The 20,571-nt window shown below is 48.7% G+C and overlaps 2 protein-coding genes and 1 pseudogene across 3 annotated transcripts in view; 2 read left to right on the forward strand and 1 right to left on the reverse strand.

The window, feature by feature from the left end:
• Positions 1–20,571, forward strand: part of LOC311188340 (class I histocompatibility antigen, Gogo-B*0201 alpha chain-like) — a 677,605-nt pseudogene that overhangs the window by 148,359 nt on the left and 508,675 nt on the right. The window lies entirely within an intron of this gene.
• The window catches only part of LOC311167491 (popy Class I histocompatibility antigen, A-1 alpha chain-like), a gene marked incomplete at both ends in the record, with an annotated part of 256,098 nt that overhangs the window by 141,600 nt on the left and 93,927 nt on the right, over positions 1–20,571 (reverse strand). The gene's annotated exons all lie outside the window — the stretch shown is intronic.
• Positions 11,560–20,571, forward strand: part of LOC311167674 (class I histocompatibility antigen, Gogo-C*0203 alpha chain-like) — a gene marked incomplete at its 3' end in the record, with an annotated part of 77,831 nt that continues 68,819 nt past the window's right edge. The window contains exons 1-2 of the mRNA XM_084228733.1: positions 11,560–11,950; positions 12,525–12,800. Of these exons, the coding sequence (XP_084084859.1) occupies positions 11,695–11,950; positions 12,525–12,800 (532 nt within the window). The 5' untranslated portion in view covers positions 11,560–11,694. The remainder of the gene's footprint in view (positions 11,951–12,524; positions 12,801–20,571) is intronic.

The raw sequence follows: 20,571 nt of genomic DNA on the forward strand, positions 1-20,571 counted from the left end.
GTCTCCAGTTATGAGGAAAAACTAAAGGTTTTTGTTTGATTGTCAACATTGTACTACTGAACTAAGCCAGTGCCTTCATAGAGATTGAATATTGTTGTTTCTGCTGTTCTTCTGATATTTATGGCAAATCTTCCCAGAAATCTAAATTCAAGTACAAATTTGGCAGCCTGTCATTTAGCTGATGCAAGGAAATTTTGTGGAACCTCAGCAGAGCTCCTGAGACACTCCACAGAGTTTCTCCCTTTGCTCCTGGGAAAGGCATTAGATGAATTTGTTCTATTTGGCTTACCTAGTAGAGAAACTAGTAGGGAAGCATTGTCACTTGGAAAAACAGGTAACACCTTGACCTGATATGTATGTAAATTGTCAACGGAGATTGTCGCCTTGTAATATTGTATACTTCAATTGCTTAATATCTACAGAAATTGTTTCTGGAAATACAGGGAGAAAAGGGCTCAACAGATTCCTATTGATGGAACTGTTGAGAGTAAAACTTTCCTACTAAGGACTGAATAGACCTGGAAATACACCTGACATTTACTAAGTTTTCTTTGACATAATACTGGTAATTTTTTTTTTTTTTGCATCTTGTTCTGAATCCACAAAGTTTCTTGTTTTGGTGACCAGGATCTGCAGCAAGGTTGCAATTTTTTTTCCAGCAAAGCTAACTTGTGTTTGCATTTTCTCTCCCCTTGATACCAACACAGCATAAAAAATAGTGGTAGTAGGGCCTCCCCGGTGGTGAAGCAGTTGAGCGCTGGGTTGCGAGGCTGCCCGCAGCCTCTGCAGCATCGGTTTGATCCCCGGCCACCAGGCGAGGGTCCCACATGGCATCAGACCTCTCCTGCCACCCGCTGCTCCCCTCAGTAGTGTGTTTTGTCAGTCTGCCTGTTCTGTTCCCTGCTCTGGCTCTGGTGAATTCTCTCACCCTCCAGTGCTTCTGACTGTACCCAGTGCTTGTATAAATAAATAAATAATTTTTTAAAAAAAGAAAAAAAAAAAGAGTGGTAGTAATCTTTTACTACTTATCTCACAGTCTGTTTTTACATAACTTCCATAGGGATTTTATGTGCTTAAACTGAGAAATTTGACATGAGTTTCATTGTGTGGCTTTGAGTGGAGTTCTTCCAGGAAATTGAAACAGAGCTGAACCAAGAAGAGGAAAACCCGTCACATTGTTCGTAGGGTTCCAGAGACCTCCAAAGAAGGTGAGGAAGCTTGCCTCCATTGGCAGGACTGGACAACCCGGCAAACAAAAAGCCCTGGTACCCTCAAGAAGAGGAAACCCAGTTGGAGTCTGATGAGACCAACTTTGTTCCTGAAGCCTACATGGACCGGATGTCAAGAGTTCAATCTGATCCTACATGGACTATTCCAACAAAGCCAGCTAAAATTGCTGTTTCTTTATTCTGCCTTGTGATTTTGTGCAAAAAATGGGTAATATGGTTTAAATGTAGATTTAGTTTGCACACTTTTACTATGCTGTTGAAACAATTTGGGATCAAGTTTGAGAGAATTTGTTTTTTACATAAGTTGAACCAACTTTAAGATTTTTTTTCCCATGATTTTGACATATTTGCTGTTTTGTTTTGGCTAATGCCTCCAGGTTTTTTGTTTTTTAGCTTGGACTGATGAACTGTTTTTCAGGAAGGGAGGATTTTTGCTTTCCACAATGGACAATACCTGTAGAGACTGGTTTTCTTTCACACTGGAACCCTGAAATATTTTCATCTGAGACTGTTTCTCAGCATCTATATATTTGATCTTCATCACCATGGAAATGGTGGCAAAAAGTGAAAGGGGGAAATTGTTAGGGAGAAAGGATGTCCTGAGCTAATTCCATACAGGCTTTGTGGACTCCACCCCCACTCCAGACCACAGCCATGAAGACACTGGAAATGACAAATCCCATTATCACCAAAGGGAGGGTTGCTGGGACCTGAGGGTGGCATTAAGCTGCCAGGTTTGGTATAAAACCAGACACGTGGCTTTGGGTCTCTCTCTTGGCCTCCTGACTCTTGGCTTTCCACCAGCTCTCCGTGTGCCATTGGAATTCCTGGTTGGTGGAACGGGTAGAACGCATTTAAGACTTTATTTCCCTCTTTTCTCCCTGAGTTGTACATTTCCTCATTTTCCCTTCCTTTGTAAATAAACCTTTTATTAACCTTTTGTGTGTGCCTGCAGTAGAGTACTGATAAGTCCTTTTAAGCGCGTGGGTGAGGACCCACAGTCAGGCAACCTGTTTTATATCAGGGTAGCTCTGTAACACAAGAACGACGCAGATACGAAGCAGAGGCATCCCTGCAGCTAAGTCAGAGGCCCTCCCGTCAGACCAGGACCATGCACCACGGCCTCTTGACTGGCAATGTTGAGACTCAAGTCTAAGTGACTTACCAAGTAAGAGAAGCAACAGGTGTGATCCAAGAAGACTGCACCTGAAAATTGGTCTCAACTCTATGATACAGGAGAGAGGTGCACCCTTTTTCAAGACAGAAGAGGAAGCTCCCATCCACAACAGGAAGGCAGTGTCCAGCACCAACCTCTATCTACAGGAGGCGTCCCTCCTCTTAACCTTGAGCTCTAGCTGTGAGTGATGAACAGTCTCCTCGCTCACAGGGGTCTACTGGACTGAATCACTCCCTTACCAGAGTGACCAGAACACAATGTATGGGCCTATCTGTCTCCCACCAAACACAAGGCAAGAGGTCCTGGACTTTGTGGGACCCTACTGGCGACCCTGACCCTGTCTTTCTACAAACGGCACCCATTCTAAGCGTGTAGCAGCTTATAGTAGCCACACTCCTCATCTGACAAAAGAGACCCTGTACACACCTGAAGAGTAGAGACTCAACACAAGCCACAGACTGGGTCCTTGGACCTAAATTCCCAATGATGCTCATTTACCAGACAACAAAAGTGATTTTCAGAGTCATAGCCCTTGATCCAGTAGTAACTCAGGGCCTGATATTTACTTGCTTAAACTCCCTTTTGGAAACTGCCATAAGACACATTTACTATACCAAAGGTGTAATCAATGAGCAAGACCTGGGATTTGAGGCAAACCTGTGCATCCCTGACATAATAGGAAACTCAACTTCTGCCTGTGTCTACTGGCAGGGTCATAGCAGACACCAGGGGAAAGGCTCCGGGGGGTGTATCAAGATTTTTATAGAAACATTTGTACCTTAGGATGTAAAAGTTGTCTTAATAGAAACTGAAAAAGTTTGCCCTATGGGGGAGGACCAAGAAGGTAAAAGTCCCTTTTCAGATAGTCAGGCCTCTGTGACTCCCGCCTGGGTGCCCACCTAGCAGAACGCCTTGTCTGCACCACCGGATCTCCTGGATGTCCAGGGGTCCCAGGGTGTGCCCATGTTCATGGTCACCTGGCTCAGGGAGCAGGTGCGGCTTTGGAAGTGTGGGCAGCTGTGCCGAGAGGCCAGGGATAAAAGGCAGAGTCACGCTGAGGCAAGCCAACAGCTATGAGTGACCCCTCTGGGGTGAGACGACATGAGACAGACTCCAGAGACGGGACACAGAGAAACACTGGGAGAGAAGCTGGCCTGTCCCTGATGCAGCATAATGAGGCCTGTATACATCTACCAAAGGCTCCAAAATTATCTTTTGGTCTGGGAGAACCAACAATGAACCTGCCCGGCCTGGGCTGGTTGCAAAACAGACTCAGCCAGAGCAGCCTTAGGAAACATGCTGGGTTTTACTTACCGGTATCAGGATGGGATCCTGGGACAGAAAGAAGAAAAAGTAATGACACACAAATGAAGCATGGAGTTTATGAATAACATATCAACATTGCCTCATTAGCTGTGCGGTAAGGTAGTGATATAAGATGTTAACAATAGGGGAAATGTGTGTGGGAAGTCTGAAAAAAAATGCTGAGGTTTCTCAAAGCAATAAAAATAATATACCATATAATCCAGCAATTCCACTCTACTGGTATTATCCAAAGAGCAGAAAAGCACATCTTAGGGATGAAGAGTTTCGAGCTGATTCCCTGGGAAAGGAGCCTTCCACCCTGGAGAAACTAGTGACCCTGGGTCAAGGTCTCATCCCATGAGACTGAGGAGACCTGGTGTATTTGTGGTGCCCAGCTGTCATGGCCTGGAGACCTGCTCCTCCCTGAAACAAAGTCTATGGTTATTAGTGGAGAGGGACCGCCATGTCATCGTGCGTTTGAGGAAACAGGTCAGACACAACCTGAAGCTGTATGGGGCTCCCACTTGTGTGCACAGCCCTGTCCTAGTGGAGCTCCAGTTGAACCTGGGAGATCAAGGGTTCTCGCCCTCTGTCCTCAGTCCCGTGACCACACGGGGGCGCTGCGGCGTTGTCCTAGTCTGGCAGCCAGGGGAGAGGCTGGGTGTGTGTGACTCAGGCTGAGAGGGTGAGCTGGGGCTGAGCATCCCTGGGGGAGGGGGTGAGATGCCCTGTGAGCAGCCCTGGAACCAGGCTGGGTGGGGGGAGTGGGGGAGAGGAGAGGAGGCTCTGGAGCTGCCCCGTGTCTGAGGCGCCATCTTCTCTCCCCACAGCCTCTCTCTGCAGCCCCTTGATGACCACACCCTGGAGACCGCAAAGCAGATGCTTTTCCCTTCAGCTACTCGTTCCTTTCCTGAGGCCTATTTTATTTTATTTTTTTTAATTGAAGCAACACTGATTTACAGTACTGTGTGTGATTTAGGGGAATAATTTCACATCTCTTCGATGTGAAATTACCAAAGCAGATACGTTTCTCTTTCACTCCCTGTCCCTTTGCTGAGGGCTGTTTTTCAAATTGCAGTAACATTGATTTACAATTCATGTAGGGAACAGGCTCCCATCTCTTCAGAGGTAGTGACCACACCCCCCTCCCCCCCAGCACCCAGAGTCCTTTTCCAGATCCACTGTGCCCCCCACACTCTCTCTCACCCTCCCTCCTGGACAGAGAGGCAGGGACCTGCTGTCTGGGTCCCTCAGGCCTCGCTCCTGCCGCCTCCTGCAATGACAGTAAAGGTTTGTGGTTCTGCTTTCTATTTCCTTGGCATATCCTTTCACCCTTTCACTTTTTACCTGTATTTATTTGTACAGAAAGTCTTTCTAGCACACATAGAATACAAATCTCCTTGATATTATCCAATCTGAGAATCGCAGGCGTTTGATTGGGATTTTAGTTAATTTTGTTTTTCAGTATAATAACAACTTTAGTGAAGACGGGTGGTGGGAGCTTGGTCCATTGGAAGCTGCTCGGGCCGCGGGTTCGGGCACCGGGGGCTCTGCTTGGTGGTGCTCGGTGCTGGGAGCGGGGTTGGGGTGGGCGGGAAGAAGCCCCAAGGAAGGGCACCTGGATCACTAGGAGGCTGAGGCCGGCAGCGAAGGTCCCTGAGCCCAACCGCATCGTGCGCCCTCCTGGCCGGGTCTGGACTCAGCCCAGACCCAAACCTCTCAGGTCACTAAGCTGAGCGCCCCGGGGGCCTCCTCTCAGAGTGCCCGTAGTGCCTAATTTATTTATTTATTTGTTATTATTATTTTATTTTATATATATTTTACATCATTTTTCATTGTTGCACAATGTATGCATTTTCATCTTGGTTATATTCCCCATACAATTCCCATCCCCCCTTGTTTGGACCCTAATCTCTCCGCAGCCCCCCCCTCCCCCCACAGTGTGTCTCTGGTTTATAGTTGCTTGTTGATTTTGATTTTTACTTTATTATAATTAGTCTTTTTCCTGCTTCCTTATTTAGATTTTCTAAATTCCTGCTATGAGTGAGACCATCTGGTATTTGATATGGTTAGATATGAGTCTATCGTTTGGATATTTATTTTTCCATTGTCTCGCATCTTTTTCATTCCATGTCATCCTTTTCTACCTTTCTTTGATTCAAGGAAATATTTTTCTGTGAAACTAATTCTTCATGTGCTTTAGATATATTTATTTCAGTACTTTTTATTGTTGTAAATACTTAAATCTATCTTTTATTTTTCAATATCTACTTAATTGAACTACATTCCATTACATATAAGAAATTTATATATATATTAATGTAATATATATAAACCAAAATAAACAGAAACCAAATAAAAGTATAAAGCAAAAAATGTAAGCAGTCATATCTGTTCAATAAGTTAAGACAAGCCTCAAAAAAAGAGTATTCTGCGTGTCTCTGTTGCTAGTTATTGCTCTAATGTGTGAGTTATCATCTACTGTCATTTCCCGAGGCCTGGAAGAAATCCTTTAACATTCCTTGGTACAGAACTGCTAGCAATGAATTCTCTGTTTTTAATTAACTCTAGTGTATTTATTTTGTCTTCTTTCTCCCCGCTTTTATTTCTTAAGATCTTTACATGAAATTAAATTTACCAGTTATAGATGGACAGTTAGGTAAATATAAATAATAGAATAAATAGACAGATAAATAAAAATTCTAAATAAATAGAATCCTGGAACTTCCATAGAGCACAGACAGCACAGCCCCCTCATCCTAAAATGTCTCCTGCTCCTTGATATTGTTTTTTGAAATTTATTTATTTATATATTTTACATTGGTCTTCATTTTTGTACAGTGTTTGATTTCCCCTCTCAGGTGTTGTCCCCATGAAAGTGCCTCCACCAGGACACCCGGGAACATCACCACAGACTCTGCTGCTCTTCCCTCCCATTTTGATCCCTTTCCCTCTCTATCCCCAGATGAATGTCTCCAATGTATAGTTTGCTGCTAGTTTTATCTTTTTCCCCCATTCCTTGTGTGGTTTCCCTATGTTCCTCCTCTAAGTGAAACCATCCAATATTTTTCCTTTTCCTTCTGACTTATTTTTCACTGAGCATAACCCCTTCCAGCTCCATCTTTGTCACTGCAAATGGCATCTTTATCTTTTTTGATTGCCAAGTAGTATTCCCTCGTGTATATATAGCACACATTCTTGATCCAGACATCTGGTTTTGGGCATTCAGGTTGTTTCCATGTCTTAGCTCTTGTCAATAGCTGCACCTTTGTATTTGATCCTCTCTCCATACCCCAGCCAGGCAACCGTGTCTCCTTTCTATCTGCACTCTGAATTTCTCACTCTATTTGGTTTTATCATCATGAGGGAGTGCTCCATATCTGCCAATAAATTCTATTTTGAAATCTTTTATGGCTGTTTTTAATAGAAGCACTCCAATATCCTTATGATGTCTATCTTCATAGCTTATCTTTTCCCTATCAATTTACCTTCAATGTGTCTTTATATTGAAACTTCATCAGTACTGCACTTACACAGTACTATAAATTTAAGCTTAATCCTTTTATCACCTATGTGAGGCAGACAACCAAGACTCTATTAGTCCCATTTTACAGGCTAGAGTGGAAACATTCCCATATTGAGCATGACACAGATTTAGGACCCAAGCCCAGCACTTCCGCACTCATAACTTCTTTCTCCAAGACTTCTTTTGTTGTTGTTTAAGATTTATTTATTTATGGGCCTCCCTGGTGGCACAAGGGAATAAGACACAACCTATGAAGCTCTCCACAGCCTCTGTAGCACAAGTTTGATCCCCGGCCAGGGAGCTACCCACATGGCGCAGCAGACCTCTCCTGACTTGACTGCTGCTCCCCTCAGCAGTGTATTTCAGTCAATCTGCCTGTTCTGTTCCCCACTCTGTGTCTGGTGAATCCTCTCACCCTCCACACCTTTGGCCTGTACCCCAGTGGTGGTTGCAGCTCGGGTCTCACAAGGCTGCAATCCCAATGTCACACCAAAGAAAAGACTTGGTGGACATGGAAGGATCTACATAAAGGCTCATGCACGTGGCTACTGGAAAAAAGCTTCAGTTCCTCACCATGTGAGTGTCTTCTTATCTGAGTGCCCACCCAGCGCGGCAAACGTCTTCCCCCCAGAGAGGAGCAGGAGAGATCAAGCAGGAGATCTTGATGCCTTTTGAGCCTCACTGTGAATTGGTGCAGGCGCCCCAGCCTCCTCCATGAGCAGGGAGCCAGCAAGTCCAGGGACTCACAGGAGGGGCACTGGTCTTGACCTCTTGAGTGTATAAAAAAACTTGTGGACATTTGAAACACTCCTTTTGTCCATCATCTGGCCACTAAATATTTATATCCTTTTGTCAAAAAATGAAAATTATGCCGATACCTTGTAGAGAGTTGTCAGGCTTTATTCAAACAAGCACCGTGGAGAAAACAGGTTTAATTCTAAATACATGAAAGATATAAGATTTAGCACATCTGGAATCTATTTTATTTTTCCGGGAATTCCTTTTCTTCCCCACTGAACTTGGACATTTGCCAGAACCAGGCAAAATCTGTCCCTGCAGTGTGCACAGCTGGGCCCCTGCTCTGTTGCTTCAGTCTCCACTTGCTGCATTTTCATCCTGGGTCTTGAAGGGTTTGACTTGTCTCCATGTGATTCAATGGTCAACCAAGGTTTTGGACAGTATCTACTCAGATGTTGTCATTCACTCACTTGTTGGTTACCTTGTTCCTGGTGTACCCAAATACCCAAATGCCGCCACCATATCTGATGTTTGATTCCTCAAGTCAGTAAGATTTTTCTTCTGGTTCTCTGAGCTTGTGTGGATTAGGGAAGTCATCAGTCATAGGTGCAGACTCACAGATTGCACCAGGATGAGTCTGTCACTCAAGGGTAGAATGCCCTCTAAGTTCTTTCTGGTTTTCTGACAGTTTCTCTTCAGCGTCCCACACCTCAGCACAGTTTAGTCATCAGCCATGGATTTGACAGAGTTTGTATTCAGATTTGGGATTGCACCTCTCCATCTGTTGTTAAAATACATGTTAATTAAACTATTTGGACATGCCATATTTTAAGGCTATACCTAAAACCCATGTAGAAAAATCCAAGATTTCCACATGAAGGTAATTTTATTGTACATTATATTTTATTATACAACAAAGTATTGGGGGGGCAGATACTGACAGTTAAGAACATTCTGGATATGTACCGTCAATATGGTAGCTACTAGCCACATATGGCATTTTAATTTTAAATTATATATAGTAAAATATGCAGCATCTCAGTTCATGAGCCACATTTCAAGTGTTCAACAGTTAAAGGCACCATATTTGTCAGTGCATATATAGAACATTTCTTTCTTCCTGAACATTCTGTTGGACAGCACAGCTCTTCATGCTTTGGGAGCATCAAGTCACATGCATTAAACACATATAAAATCAAGGGGCTAATATTATCTCTCTTAAAGATTAGGCAAGGTCATTGGATGGAAATGTATATTAAGTGGGTCTGGTGCCTTCAGACACTAACTGTCCCAGTTCCAAAGGGAAGCACCTGTCTCTCCACCTCCCTTCTCAGACTGACCACTCTCTCATCATCTCTGAGGAATGAGTGCTCATCCAGAGATTCCAGGGACAAAACTCTAAGAAAAACTTTGGAATTGGAAATCCAAAATAGGAGATGGATTCTGAGAGCTCAATCAGAGACAAAGGCAGAGGACACTCGATAAGTGACAAAGGCAGAGACTATCCCTGGTTCACTGAGAAAAGCATTCCCATAGTCGGTCTGTGGAAGCGTTGAGGTCACCCAGAACCTTTCACGGAATCCAGGAGGTCAAAACTATTTTTATAACATCACTTAGATACTATTTGCCTTTCAGTATTTTGACATTTGCTAAGTTAAAACTTAGTAAGAGTGGAAATCATAGTACCAACTGCAGTAGTAGTTCTTTTTACCACCACTTTCTTGCAGAAAAAAGGAAAACCCAGACCAGTTTCACTTCATAATGTCCTGGTTAAATCATGAAAGCATATTTTCTATTTATCATCCTGAAATCCACATATTTTTAAAGGTCTGAAACGATGACAAGGAAGTGCACATAAGGCATGTCTGCTACAGTCCAAAGTGCTATGTCCCAGGGGGAAAAATGTATGAAGTGAATTCACCTCTTCTTTTAGGCAGTATCATTTTTAATTGAAGGAAGGAATGGCTAAAACCATGGTTACTTAGACTAGTTGAATTGGCAGACACTTTCCTGAAAATGAACGTGCATCTGTCCCTTTTAAAAATCAACTAATGACACTTGTTGCCTTAATAAAATGTAAACTCCAAGAGAAAACCAAAATAATGGAAAACTGGGTCCTATCACTGTAAACTTGACAACTTACAGTATGGACTAATTTTTCTTTTGGGATCTGTGGTAAAAAGTAAAGCATACGGTTTTTGATAACTTGATCCCAGTGTAATTAACATTATATCTCTATTTAACATGTAGTGAAACAACAGGTAATTTTTTAAAAAAATTCATACAATTGTGCAATTATCATTACATTTACAGAAAGTTATTTTCTTAAAAATGCTTTGTTAGCATACATTGGTTATTAATATTCTAAAGTAAAGAAGTAATAACATCTTTTTGAAAGGTTTATCCTAGTAAAGTAAATATTTAAAGCTATAGCCCACATAAAAATTATGCATGGGATCCGTAATAATTTGTGAGACTGTAGAGACATCCTGAAAGAAAAATGTTTGAGAATCGCTGACCCAGTTCCTGGGCCTGGATTCAGGGAGGCAACAGTGTGACAAAGGTCTTGGTGCAGGAGAGGAGGGTCTCGGGGTGTGGCTCTCAAGGTCTCAGTCCCCAGGGCGCTGTTCCGGACTGGAAGGTGACTGTCGGGGCTTCCTCATCTCCCCAGTTTCACTTCTCACAACCTGGGCGGGTCCTCCTTCCTGGATACTGGTGACTCACCCCAGGGCTCACTCCCCATTGCCTGGGGGTCTCCAGAGCAGCCAATCAGCAGCCCCGCGGCTCCCGTTCCAAAGCCCTCGCCCGCCGGCCGGGACTCCGTCTCCCCAGCCCGGGTGGGGGCGCGTCCTGGGGGATGGGGGGCCCAGCCCTCCTGCTCCTGCTCGCGGTGGCCGCGGCCCCGAGGGAGACCCGGGCGGGTGAGTGCGGGTCGGGAGGGGACAGGGCGCTCCCAGAGGCGGGAGCGAGGGCGCGGGCGGGCGTGGGAAAGGCGCGACCTCGCCGCCGCCCTAGTTGTCCCCCCACCTCGGCCCCGCCCCGTCCTGGCCCCTTTCCGTCCCCCGAGACCCCAGCCTCCTCTGGCCCCCCGAGTCCCGGCCATTTTCGTCCCGCAGCCGCTTTTCACTCTCACTCGTCTTTCACCCACTTTCTGTCTCGTGGGCGCCCCCTGGGACTCGAGCCCCCGAAGGGGAGAAGAATAGCCCGGGTCTCCCCTCCCGCCCCCAGGCCCCCACTCCCTGAGGGTTTTCTCCACCGCGATGTCGCGGCCTGGCCTCGGGGAGCCCCGGTACATCGCCGTGGGCTACGTGGACGACACGCTGTTGGGGCGGTTCGACAGCGACTCTCCGGGCCAGAGAGTGGAGCCGCGGGCGCCCTGGGCGGAGCACCTGGGGCAGGAGGAGTGGGACGAGGAGACGCGGATCGCAAGGGACCTCACACTGTGGTCCCGAGCGCACCTGGACGCCCTGCGCGGCCTCTACAGCCAGAGCGAGACCGGTGAGCTGGCGCGGGTCCGGGCCGGGTCAGCACCCCCATCCCCACGGACGGGGGTCGCTCAGAGTCTCCCCCTCCAGGCTTCTCTGCAACCTGCCCTGGAACAGCCCGCGGGACTTTCACCCCGTTTCATTCTGTTTTAGTTTATTCCCGGCGGGAGGGGGCGCGGGTGGGGTGACCGCGGGGTGACGCGGGCGGGGACAGGCTCTCACACCCTCCAGAGGATGTCTGGCTGCAACGTGGGGCCCGACGGGCGCCTCCTCCGCGGGTACAGACAGTTCGCCTACGAGGGCGCCAATTACCTGGCCTTGAACAGGGACCTGCGCTCCTGGACCGAGGCGGACACGGCCGCTCAGATCACCCGGCGCGAGTGGGAGGCCCGGGGTGAGGCAGAGAAATTCAGGAAGTATGCGGAGGACAAGTGCTTGAAGTGGCTGCGCAGATACCTGGAGCACGTGAAGGAGACTCTGCAGCGCATGGGTAAGAGGGGCCTGGAGGCCTCCCGGTCCTCCCCTGCCTGGGCTAACTGCGGGAAATGAGTCCTCTCTCTAGTCCGGAGAGGGGGACTCCCCTGGGTTTCATGTTCTGCACTAGAGAGACTCCCAGAGACTCCGGCTTCTCCTGAAGGACAGTGAAGGGATCCCGTCTCTCCTGAGAAAGACAGACAGTCCCTGACACCACACGTCACCGGGTCCTTTTGACCAGGGGCCTGTTTGAGAACCACGAGTTTCTCTCTCAGTCTTGTTTCTGGTCTGAGAACATTTTCAGTTATGTGATTCCTGCTTTTCTGTGTCATTCACCTTCCACCCAGGTCAGGAATAAAAAGTCTGTGTTCCACTCCCTCTGCTTCATCCTACCCTGGGTTTTCGTCCTCATTCTAGAACTTTCTAAGGAATAGGAGAATCTCATAGATTCCCCCAGATTAGCCTGTTTTTTACATTTTATGCTTCTTGCTGCCACACCAGTTATCTTGCCCATTGTGCGGATGGTCTCATGAGGATTCTTCAGTGTCCATGGAGGAAACACAGAGTGAATTTTCTGTTTACCACTACAGATCCTCCAAAGACACTCATGACCCACCACCCCACCTCTGAGCATAAGGTCACCCTGAGGTGCTGGGCCCTGGACTTCTACCCTGCGGACATCACCCTGACCTGGCAGCGAGATGGGGAGGACCTGACCCAGGAGATGGAGCTGGTGGAGACCAGGCCGGGGGGAGATGGAACCTTCCAGAAGTGGGCGGCTGTGGTGGTGCCTTCTGGAGAGGAACAGAGATACACATGCCACATGCAGCATGAGGGGCTGCTGGAGCCCCAAGTCCTGAGATGGGGTGAGTAGGAGGATGTGGGCACTGAGGCTGTTCTCAGGGCCATCAGGAGCCCTTCTGGAGCCCTTCAGAGGGTCAGGATAAGGTCTGGGGCTCAGGGTATGATCTTCCCTTACCTTCCAGTGCCCCCTCAGTCCTCCATCCCCACCGCGGGCACCATTGCTGGCCTGGTTCTCCTTGGAGCTGTGCTCACTGGAGCTGTGGTGGCTGCAGCTGTGATGTGGAGGAAGAAACGCTTAGGTAGGGAAGGGATTTGGGGGATCTTATCCACTGGGGCTTTCAAGTCCCAGGGAGAACTTGCCCTACCTGGTTAATGGGAAGTACCATCCACACATATGTGTGGTGCCCAGAGGGCATTTGGTTCAGTCCCCCCTCACCTCCTTTCTTCATTTTTTCCCAGTCCTGACCTGGGTCTTTACTCACAGTTCTGGAAACTTCCCTGATCTGCAGGATTAAAAGATTCTTTTAGGTCTTCTGACCTGAGAGCTCCCAGGTCTCCCATGATATTTCTTCCCACAGGAGGACAAGGAGGAAGCTACACTCAGACTGCAGGTAAGTGTGGATCAGCAGTTTGATCCCTGAGCCCCTGGGGACAGTATAAATGGGCTCCATGGGGGTGTCACCCTCATCAGTCCTTCTTGTAGTCTCATCTCTGACCAGGTTCTGATTTGTTCTCAACCAGGCAGCGACAGTGCCCAGGGCTCTGATGTGTCTCTCAGCCCCTAAAGCATCTTTTAAAATGAATGTGATGAGGGGTCCTTCCCGGTGGCGCAGCGGGTTGAGCGCATCTCTGTGAAGCTGTCCGTAGCCTCCACAGCACCGGTTCAATTCCTGGCCAGTCAGGGAGATCCCACTTGGTGAGGCAGACCTATCCCATCTCGCCCACTGCTCTGCTTTCAGTCCGTCTGCCTGTTCTGCTCCCCGCTCTGTCACTGGTGAGTCCTGTCACCCTCCCACAGCTCTGGCCTGTGCCCCAGCTCTGGTATAAATAAAAAATTAAAAAAAAAAAAACAGAAAACAAATGTGATGAGGCTCCCGTTGTTCACACCTGGGACAGCACCTGGTATTGTGCAGAGTTTGCATTTTCAGTCTCTCCTGTGACCTGAACTCCTTTACTGATGGGAAAACAAACACTATTGCCCAGACAGGAGCATGGATATATATATATATATATATTCTATATATATATAGAAGAGAAAAAGATAAATTGCTAACTGGTTTTGAGCAGATACTGGCTAACTGGGGTGTTGGGGGTGGTGGGGAATGACTTATGCGTATCCTTGAGTGATATTTAAATGTCCTTGTATGAGCATGAAATATGCTTTCTAAAGTAAATTACACTTCATTCCTCAACTTGTAAAACTCTTCACACATCATGACCAAATCAGGTGTTAAGACCAGACTGACACGTGGGTTACAAGTGATGGATCCGCACGTGATAGTTGCAAAGTCATGGTTTCCCTTTGGGTTCACTCTGGTGTTGTCCATTCTCAGGGTGTTGGGCGAATGTATAATGACCTGTGTCCATTATGAGAATATCATGCAGAGTATTTTCAGTGCCCATAGTGTCTTCTGTGCTCCAAAGAAGCAAAAGCAAAAAGAAACCAGTGGAATCACATGAGACGAAAAAGCTTCTGCATAGTGAAGGAAACTATGAAAAGAGAATATCAAATCAGAGAAACTATTTGCACATCATCATTCCAACAAGGAGTTAATATCCAAAATCTGCAAAGAACTCCAAAACAAGAAACAACCCAATCAAAACAGGGGCAGAGGAGCTAAATTTGTACTTTCCTAAAGAAGACATACATGTGGCCAATAGGTACATGGATAAATGTTTGTCATCATGTGCTGTCAGGAAAATGCCAAGTAAGGCCACAAGGAGTTACCACCTCACATCTGTGAGGATGACCCACTGAAGGGTGTGGAGGAAAAGAAACTCTGGTACATGGTGGGTGGGAATGATGTCTGGTCCTGTTAGTGGGCAGAATGAGGGTTTCCCTGGACCATCAGGACTGCACGCTCTACATGGGATCTGCCATCAGCTGCATAAAGACAAAACATAATCTAAAGTGTAAGACCTTCAATAGAAAAGAACTTTAATACAGTTAGTATAAAATAGAGAATCAGTGTGCAATAGAGAGAAGAGCAAGAATATAATCAGAATAGTTTCCAAGTGAAGCACCCAAAGTTACCCGTCCCCTCATGGGTCAATGCCCAGCCAAACAGGCTTGGCCCAAAGCAGTCCCACTGGGGCCCGAACGCCTGCCACAAGGCTAAGGCACCTACTGGTAGAGACCCATGGGACAGGGGCAGGAGGGGCCAGGCAAGTCTGGAAGGATAAGAGCAAAATCAAAATCCACATCAAGATAACAGCTGCCATTGTCAGCCTCCCCATGGGCCTCTCACCCACATCTTTGTCTCTTTCACATGTCTCTTTCCATGTCTTCAACTTCCTGGCACAAGTCCAAGCCTGAGGAGCAAGAGTGGCTTCTTCGTCACATGTCTCTCTGCTCCATGTGCTTCCTACAGTCTCTTTTCCTCATCTTACTCCACATCTTCCTCCTCTTCCTTAGCTTCTCATCCCTGCTCAGCTTTACCTTTCCTTGGGCGGGGCAGTAACCTGGAACCTCTCTTTTCTATGGATAGCACATTGGTGCTGACCCTATGGAAAAAAAAGAAGGTTCCTCAAAATAGACCTGTGTGTCACATGGTCAACCATCCCATTCCTTGGTATTTATCCAAAGAAGGTAAAAACACTAATTCTGAGGAATATGCGCCTCTGATGGTCACTGCAGCATTGTCTACCATAACCAAGCAATGGAGACAACCTGAGGGCCGAACGGCAGGTGAGGGGATAAAGAACACAAACTATATACACAATGGAATACTATTCAGCTGTGAAAAAGATGAAATATTGAATTTGCAACAACATGGATAGATATGGATGGGATTATGCTAAGTGAAATAAGTTTGAAGGAGAAAGTTAAATACTGGATGATTTCATTCATATTTGGAATATAAAGAAACAAAGCAGGGACAGACTAAACCAAAAAATAAACTAAACCAAAACATACTCTCTATATATTACTGCAGAATTGAAGCTATGGGCTGGGGTAAGAGTAGGAAACAAAGTAGGAAGAGGGCCCAATGGACGATGGTGAAGACTATGGGAGCCATGAGGGTGGGTGTGATGTGGTAACAAACATCTGAAGAGGTGTGACCCTTGTCTCTGAACACATACAGTGTGTAAACCAATGCTAATCTCAACTGAATAATACAATGAGGGGAAAAGAAAAAAAAAGTAAATTGTCTCCTCCATCAGTCACTGACCGCAGGACTTTGCCTTCACCTCCTCACTGCCATGCAGGCTGAGGGGCTGGTTTCCCACAAGGTCAGAGGCAGGAGGTGCAGGGACTCCTGGGGCTGCTCAGACACCGCTGAGTAGAGAAACCGCAGAGAGGGTGACTCTGAAGGGACCAGAGACAGAGGGTCAGAGTAACCCCAGTGCTGAGTGAGGGTCTGGTTCCCAAGGAGAGGGGAGAGTGTGTGTGTGTGTGTAACAGGAAATAAGGGAGACACAACATAAGAAAACAAGGGAGAATCATATATCAAGCGCCAAAATAAATAAATTCAAATCGCACACAGAGTAAAGAGTGTCAGAACAACACCTCAGTAAATACAGTTCCATGGAGAAGAAGCTTCTGAGCAGAACTGAAAAAGCATTGGACCTGCAGAAGAGGAGGAGGTTTAGAAATATCTCATGGTTGGCTTGAGGTGTAAAGAGCTGGGCAGGACCCCTCCTCCCACCCTGGCCCCTGCTAGGATGTGGTGGCATCTTCACCCCTGACAGTTCCCTCCCCCAAACCCCAACGTTCATCTCCTTTGGAGTCTCCTGTATATATACATATATGTATACATGTAAACCCAGCTTCTTCTTAATTTCCCACCTGTCTGGGGCATTCAGGTGGTTCCCATAGCTTGGCTACTGTCAATAGAGCTGCAGTGGTGACGGGAGTGCAGGTCCCTTCACAGGAGAATATTTATCCTCTGTGAGTAGATCCTCAGAGTAGAATTGCTGGGCCCAATGGCAGAACCACATTTACTCTCTTAAGAAACCTCAATACTGTTTCCATAAGGGCTGGCTCAGTCTATATCCAAAAACAATGCAGGACTGTCCCCTTTTTTCCACGTCCTTGCCAGCACTTGCCTTTCTGGTCTTTTGGATATGGGCCATACTCACAGGTGTGAAGGTTTAAACCAGGAGATCATAAAGGCACAAAATGTGGGCAAAAAGAAATCCTGTAATACTCAGGCCAACACAAGGCTGTCTCACACTGTGAAAGAAAATAATCATGAAGAAATTCAGGTGAATGACCTGAGTGTTAACATTATCAATGGTCCACTGCATTCTCAAGATGTCCTCCTGAAAGCATCCCCATCACCTAGTCCAGCCTCTCTGCCTCAACCCCCACCCCACTGCAGTCCTCCAGGGTCTCACCTTTAGGGGCTGAGATACAATTCAGAGCCCTGGGACTGTGGCTGCCTGGGGGAGAACACAACAAAACTTGGTCAGAGATGAGACCACGGGAGGAACTGATGAGAGTGACTCCCCCATGGGCTCTATCTACACTGCTCCCAGGGGCTCAGGGATCAAACCCCTGATCCACACTTACCTGCAGCCTGAGTATAGCTTCCTCCTTGTCCTCATGTGGGAAGAAGCATCATGTGAGACCAGGGAGGAGTCAGGTCAGAAGCCTGAAAGAATCTTCTAATCCTGTAGAACAGAAAAGTTTCCAGAACTGTGAGTAAAGTCCCAGGTCAGGACTGGGAAAAATGAGGAAAGGAGATGAGGGGGGACTGGACCAAATGCCCTCTGGGCAACATACGTGTGTGGATGGTACTTCCCATTAACCAAGCAGGGCAAGTTCTCCCTGGGACATGACAGCCCCCAGTGGACAAGATCCCCCCCCTTCCTTCCCCACCTGAGTGCTTCTTCTACCCCCTCACACATGAAGCTACCTTGTGTGCAATGAGCACACTTACAAAGAAAACCGAGCTGGAAATGAGGACCATGGCAAGGATGGAGAACTGAGGAGGTGGCACTGGAAGGGGAGGGAAGGTCAGACCCTGAACCTGAGGCCTCAGTCTGATCTTCTGAAGGTCTCCAGAAGGGCTTCTGATGCCCCTGAGTCAGCCGTGTGCCTACATCCCCCTCCTTACTCCATCTCAGGACTCAGGGTGCTATCAGCCCCTCATACTGCACATGGCACGTGTATCTCTGCTCCTCTCCAGAAGGCACTTACACAGCTGCCCACTTCTGGAAGTTTCCATTCCCCCTTCCCCGGCCTGTTGTTCACCAGCTCCGTTTCCTGGGTCAGGTCCTCCCCATCTCGCTGCCAGGTCAGGGTGATGTTCACAGGGTAGAAGTACAGGGCCCAGCACCTCAGTGTGCCCTCATGCTCAGAGATGGGGTGATGGGTCACATATGGCGATCTGGGGCCTGAGTGGGAAGAATCAGAAATTTCATGCTTTGTGTTTCCTGCATGGACACTGAAGCAGCCTCATGTGACCATCCTCCAGTGGACAGAACAGTATGTTTGGAGGGAGGAGCACAAACCCCAGAAACCAGCCTGGTCTGGGAGTCCGGGAGAGCAGGTGAGAGCCCAGGGTGGGATGCAGGTCTCTGAGCATTTTGTTGCTGACTTGGGTGGAGGGTGATGACACAGACAGGCAGGAGTGAGATCTCCAAAAATGCTCTCTGACCAAAAAACAAGATCTCGAGAGAAAACTCATTGTTCCTATGATGGCTGCCGGTCAAAAAGATCCTGTGAGGGGTGATTTCAGGCATGGTCTCCCCTCTTTCTCAGGGGAAACTGGATTCCTTAACTGTCCTTCAGAAAAAGTAGGAGCCTCCAGGCCAGTCTCCCTCCCAGAGCTGGAAAACGTGGCCGACAGCTCCCTCTCTGGCCAGAAGGGGGCGCTTCCTCACCATGATTCCATTTCCCTGCGGGGTGCGCGCCTCAGGGAGATCCAAGGCCCCGCAGCCCTCTCACCTCTGAGCTGCGGCGCCTCCTTCCCCATCCCCAGGAGTCTGGGGGCCCCTCCACGCACCCGCCCCCAGGCTGCTCCGGTCCTGCTCTGCCCGACCTTCCCCCTCCCCCTCGCGCCGGGGAGCTGAGCCGCGGGCCCGCCGGGTCCAGGCGCGCAGGTCCCCGCCCAGGGCGCGTCCCCGGCGCCGTCGTGGGGAGCTGGTCGTGCCCGCGGGGGAGGCGCCGTCGGGCCCCGCGGCGCAGCCCAGAGTCCTCTGGATCGTGGGAGACCCTGAGCCCGGCCCTGAGGTCAGTCCCCTGGTCACCCCACCCGCACCCCTACTTCCAGCGCAGAATAAATGTAAACTTAAAATCTCGCCGGTGAACGTTCCGCGGGCTCTTCCCTGGTCAAGGGGCCTGGCAGGGGCCACGGCCTCGGGGGTCACGGGGCCCCGAGACTCGGGCGGGGGGTGGGGCGGGAGCGGTGACCCGCCCCGGCCCGCGCTGCTCCCCGGCCCGGCTCTGGCTGCGGCGGCCGCGCGGGGCCTCCAGGAGCGCTTGGAGCCTCCGCGCCGAGTGTCTGCGGAGCCGCGTCTCCTCGCCCGACCCTCCCGCCCCGCCCGCCCGCCCAGGGGCCCGCGGCTCCGCGCTCTGGCCCGGGGAGTCGCTGTCGAACCCCGAACTGCGTGTCGTCCACGTAGCCCCCGCGATCTACCAGGGCTCCCCGAGGCCGGATCTGGACATCACCATTTCTAAAAGCCTCGGAGAGGGGGAGCCTGGGGGCTGGGAGAGGTGAAAGCCGGGCTGACCCTCCTCCCGGGGCAGGTCCTGAGTCCCAGGGAGATGGGGCAGGGGAGAAAGTGTCCAGGAGGGAGGGAGCTCCAGAGACTGAACATGGGCAGCGGGTCCAGAAGGGGCAAGACTCAGGGGACAAAAGGAGGAGGCAGGTGGGGGGGCAGAAAGGGACCAGGACTGAGGGGCGCCACGGGGGTGACAGAGGGGCCTAAGGCAGCAGCTTCCTCTGCAGAAGCCTTTTCCCTCCACCCTGCACTCTCCAGCCCAGGTGTCTGTCTGGGCCAGAGCCCTGGAGAGAAGCAGCAGGAGGAGGGTTGGGCGCCCCATGACCAGCACTGCTGGGGTCTGGGGCACTTCTGACTCCAGGCTGGTGGGCGGAGACTTACCTGGGCAGTCAGTGATGCTGACTGGTTCTCTGGGAACCTCCAGGCACTAGGACTGAGAACTGGGGAGGAGTCACAAGTGTCCAGGGCCCAGCACAGGTGGTGGAGACAGAAGTGAGGCTAAGGGGGCAGTGGGGGATCCCCAATAGTAACCTTCCTGCCTTAGACACAGCCCTGGGGCCTGGAACTATGAGAACCAGACTAGGGACCTGGGGCTTTGCTCTGCCCCCTCCTCTCCTCACCCAAAGCTTCCTCACCCTGTCTCCGTGACCCAGGCACTGGGTCTGCGATTCTCAGTCATTTTCCATTCCGGATCCGTGTCCAGTCTTACAAATTAGGGAGGACGCCAAGTATAACCTTGTTTAGGAGGTATCGCTCCCCATACTTACCACACTGGGAATAAAGCGAGTTTGATCATGTAGCTGTTTCATTTAGAATTATAGTAATAATCCAATGCCTGTTGATGGATAATCAATAATCAATGCCTGTTAAATAACTTCTTTCTGAAAATAATCAGGGCAATGAGAAGAGTGGATCTTTCACGTCTTTTATGTTTGCAGTTGT

The sequence above is a fragment of the Talpa europaea genome (assembly GCF_964194135.1).
Source record: "Talpa europaea genome assembly, chromosome: 2".
NCBI lineage: Eukaryota > Metazoa > Chordata > Mammalia > Eulipotyphla > Talpidae > Talpa > Talpa europaea.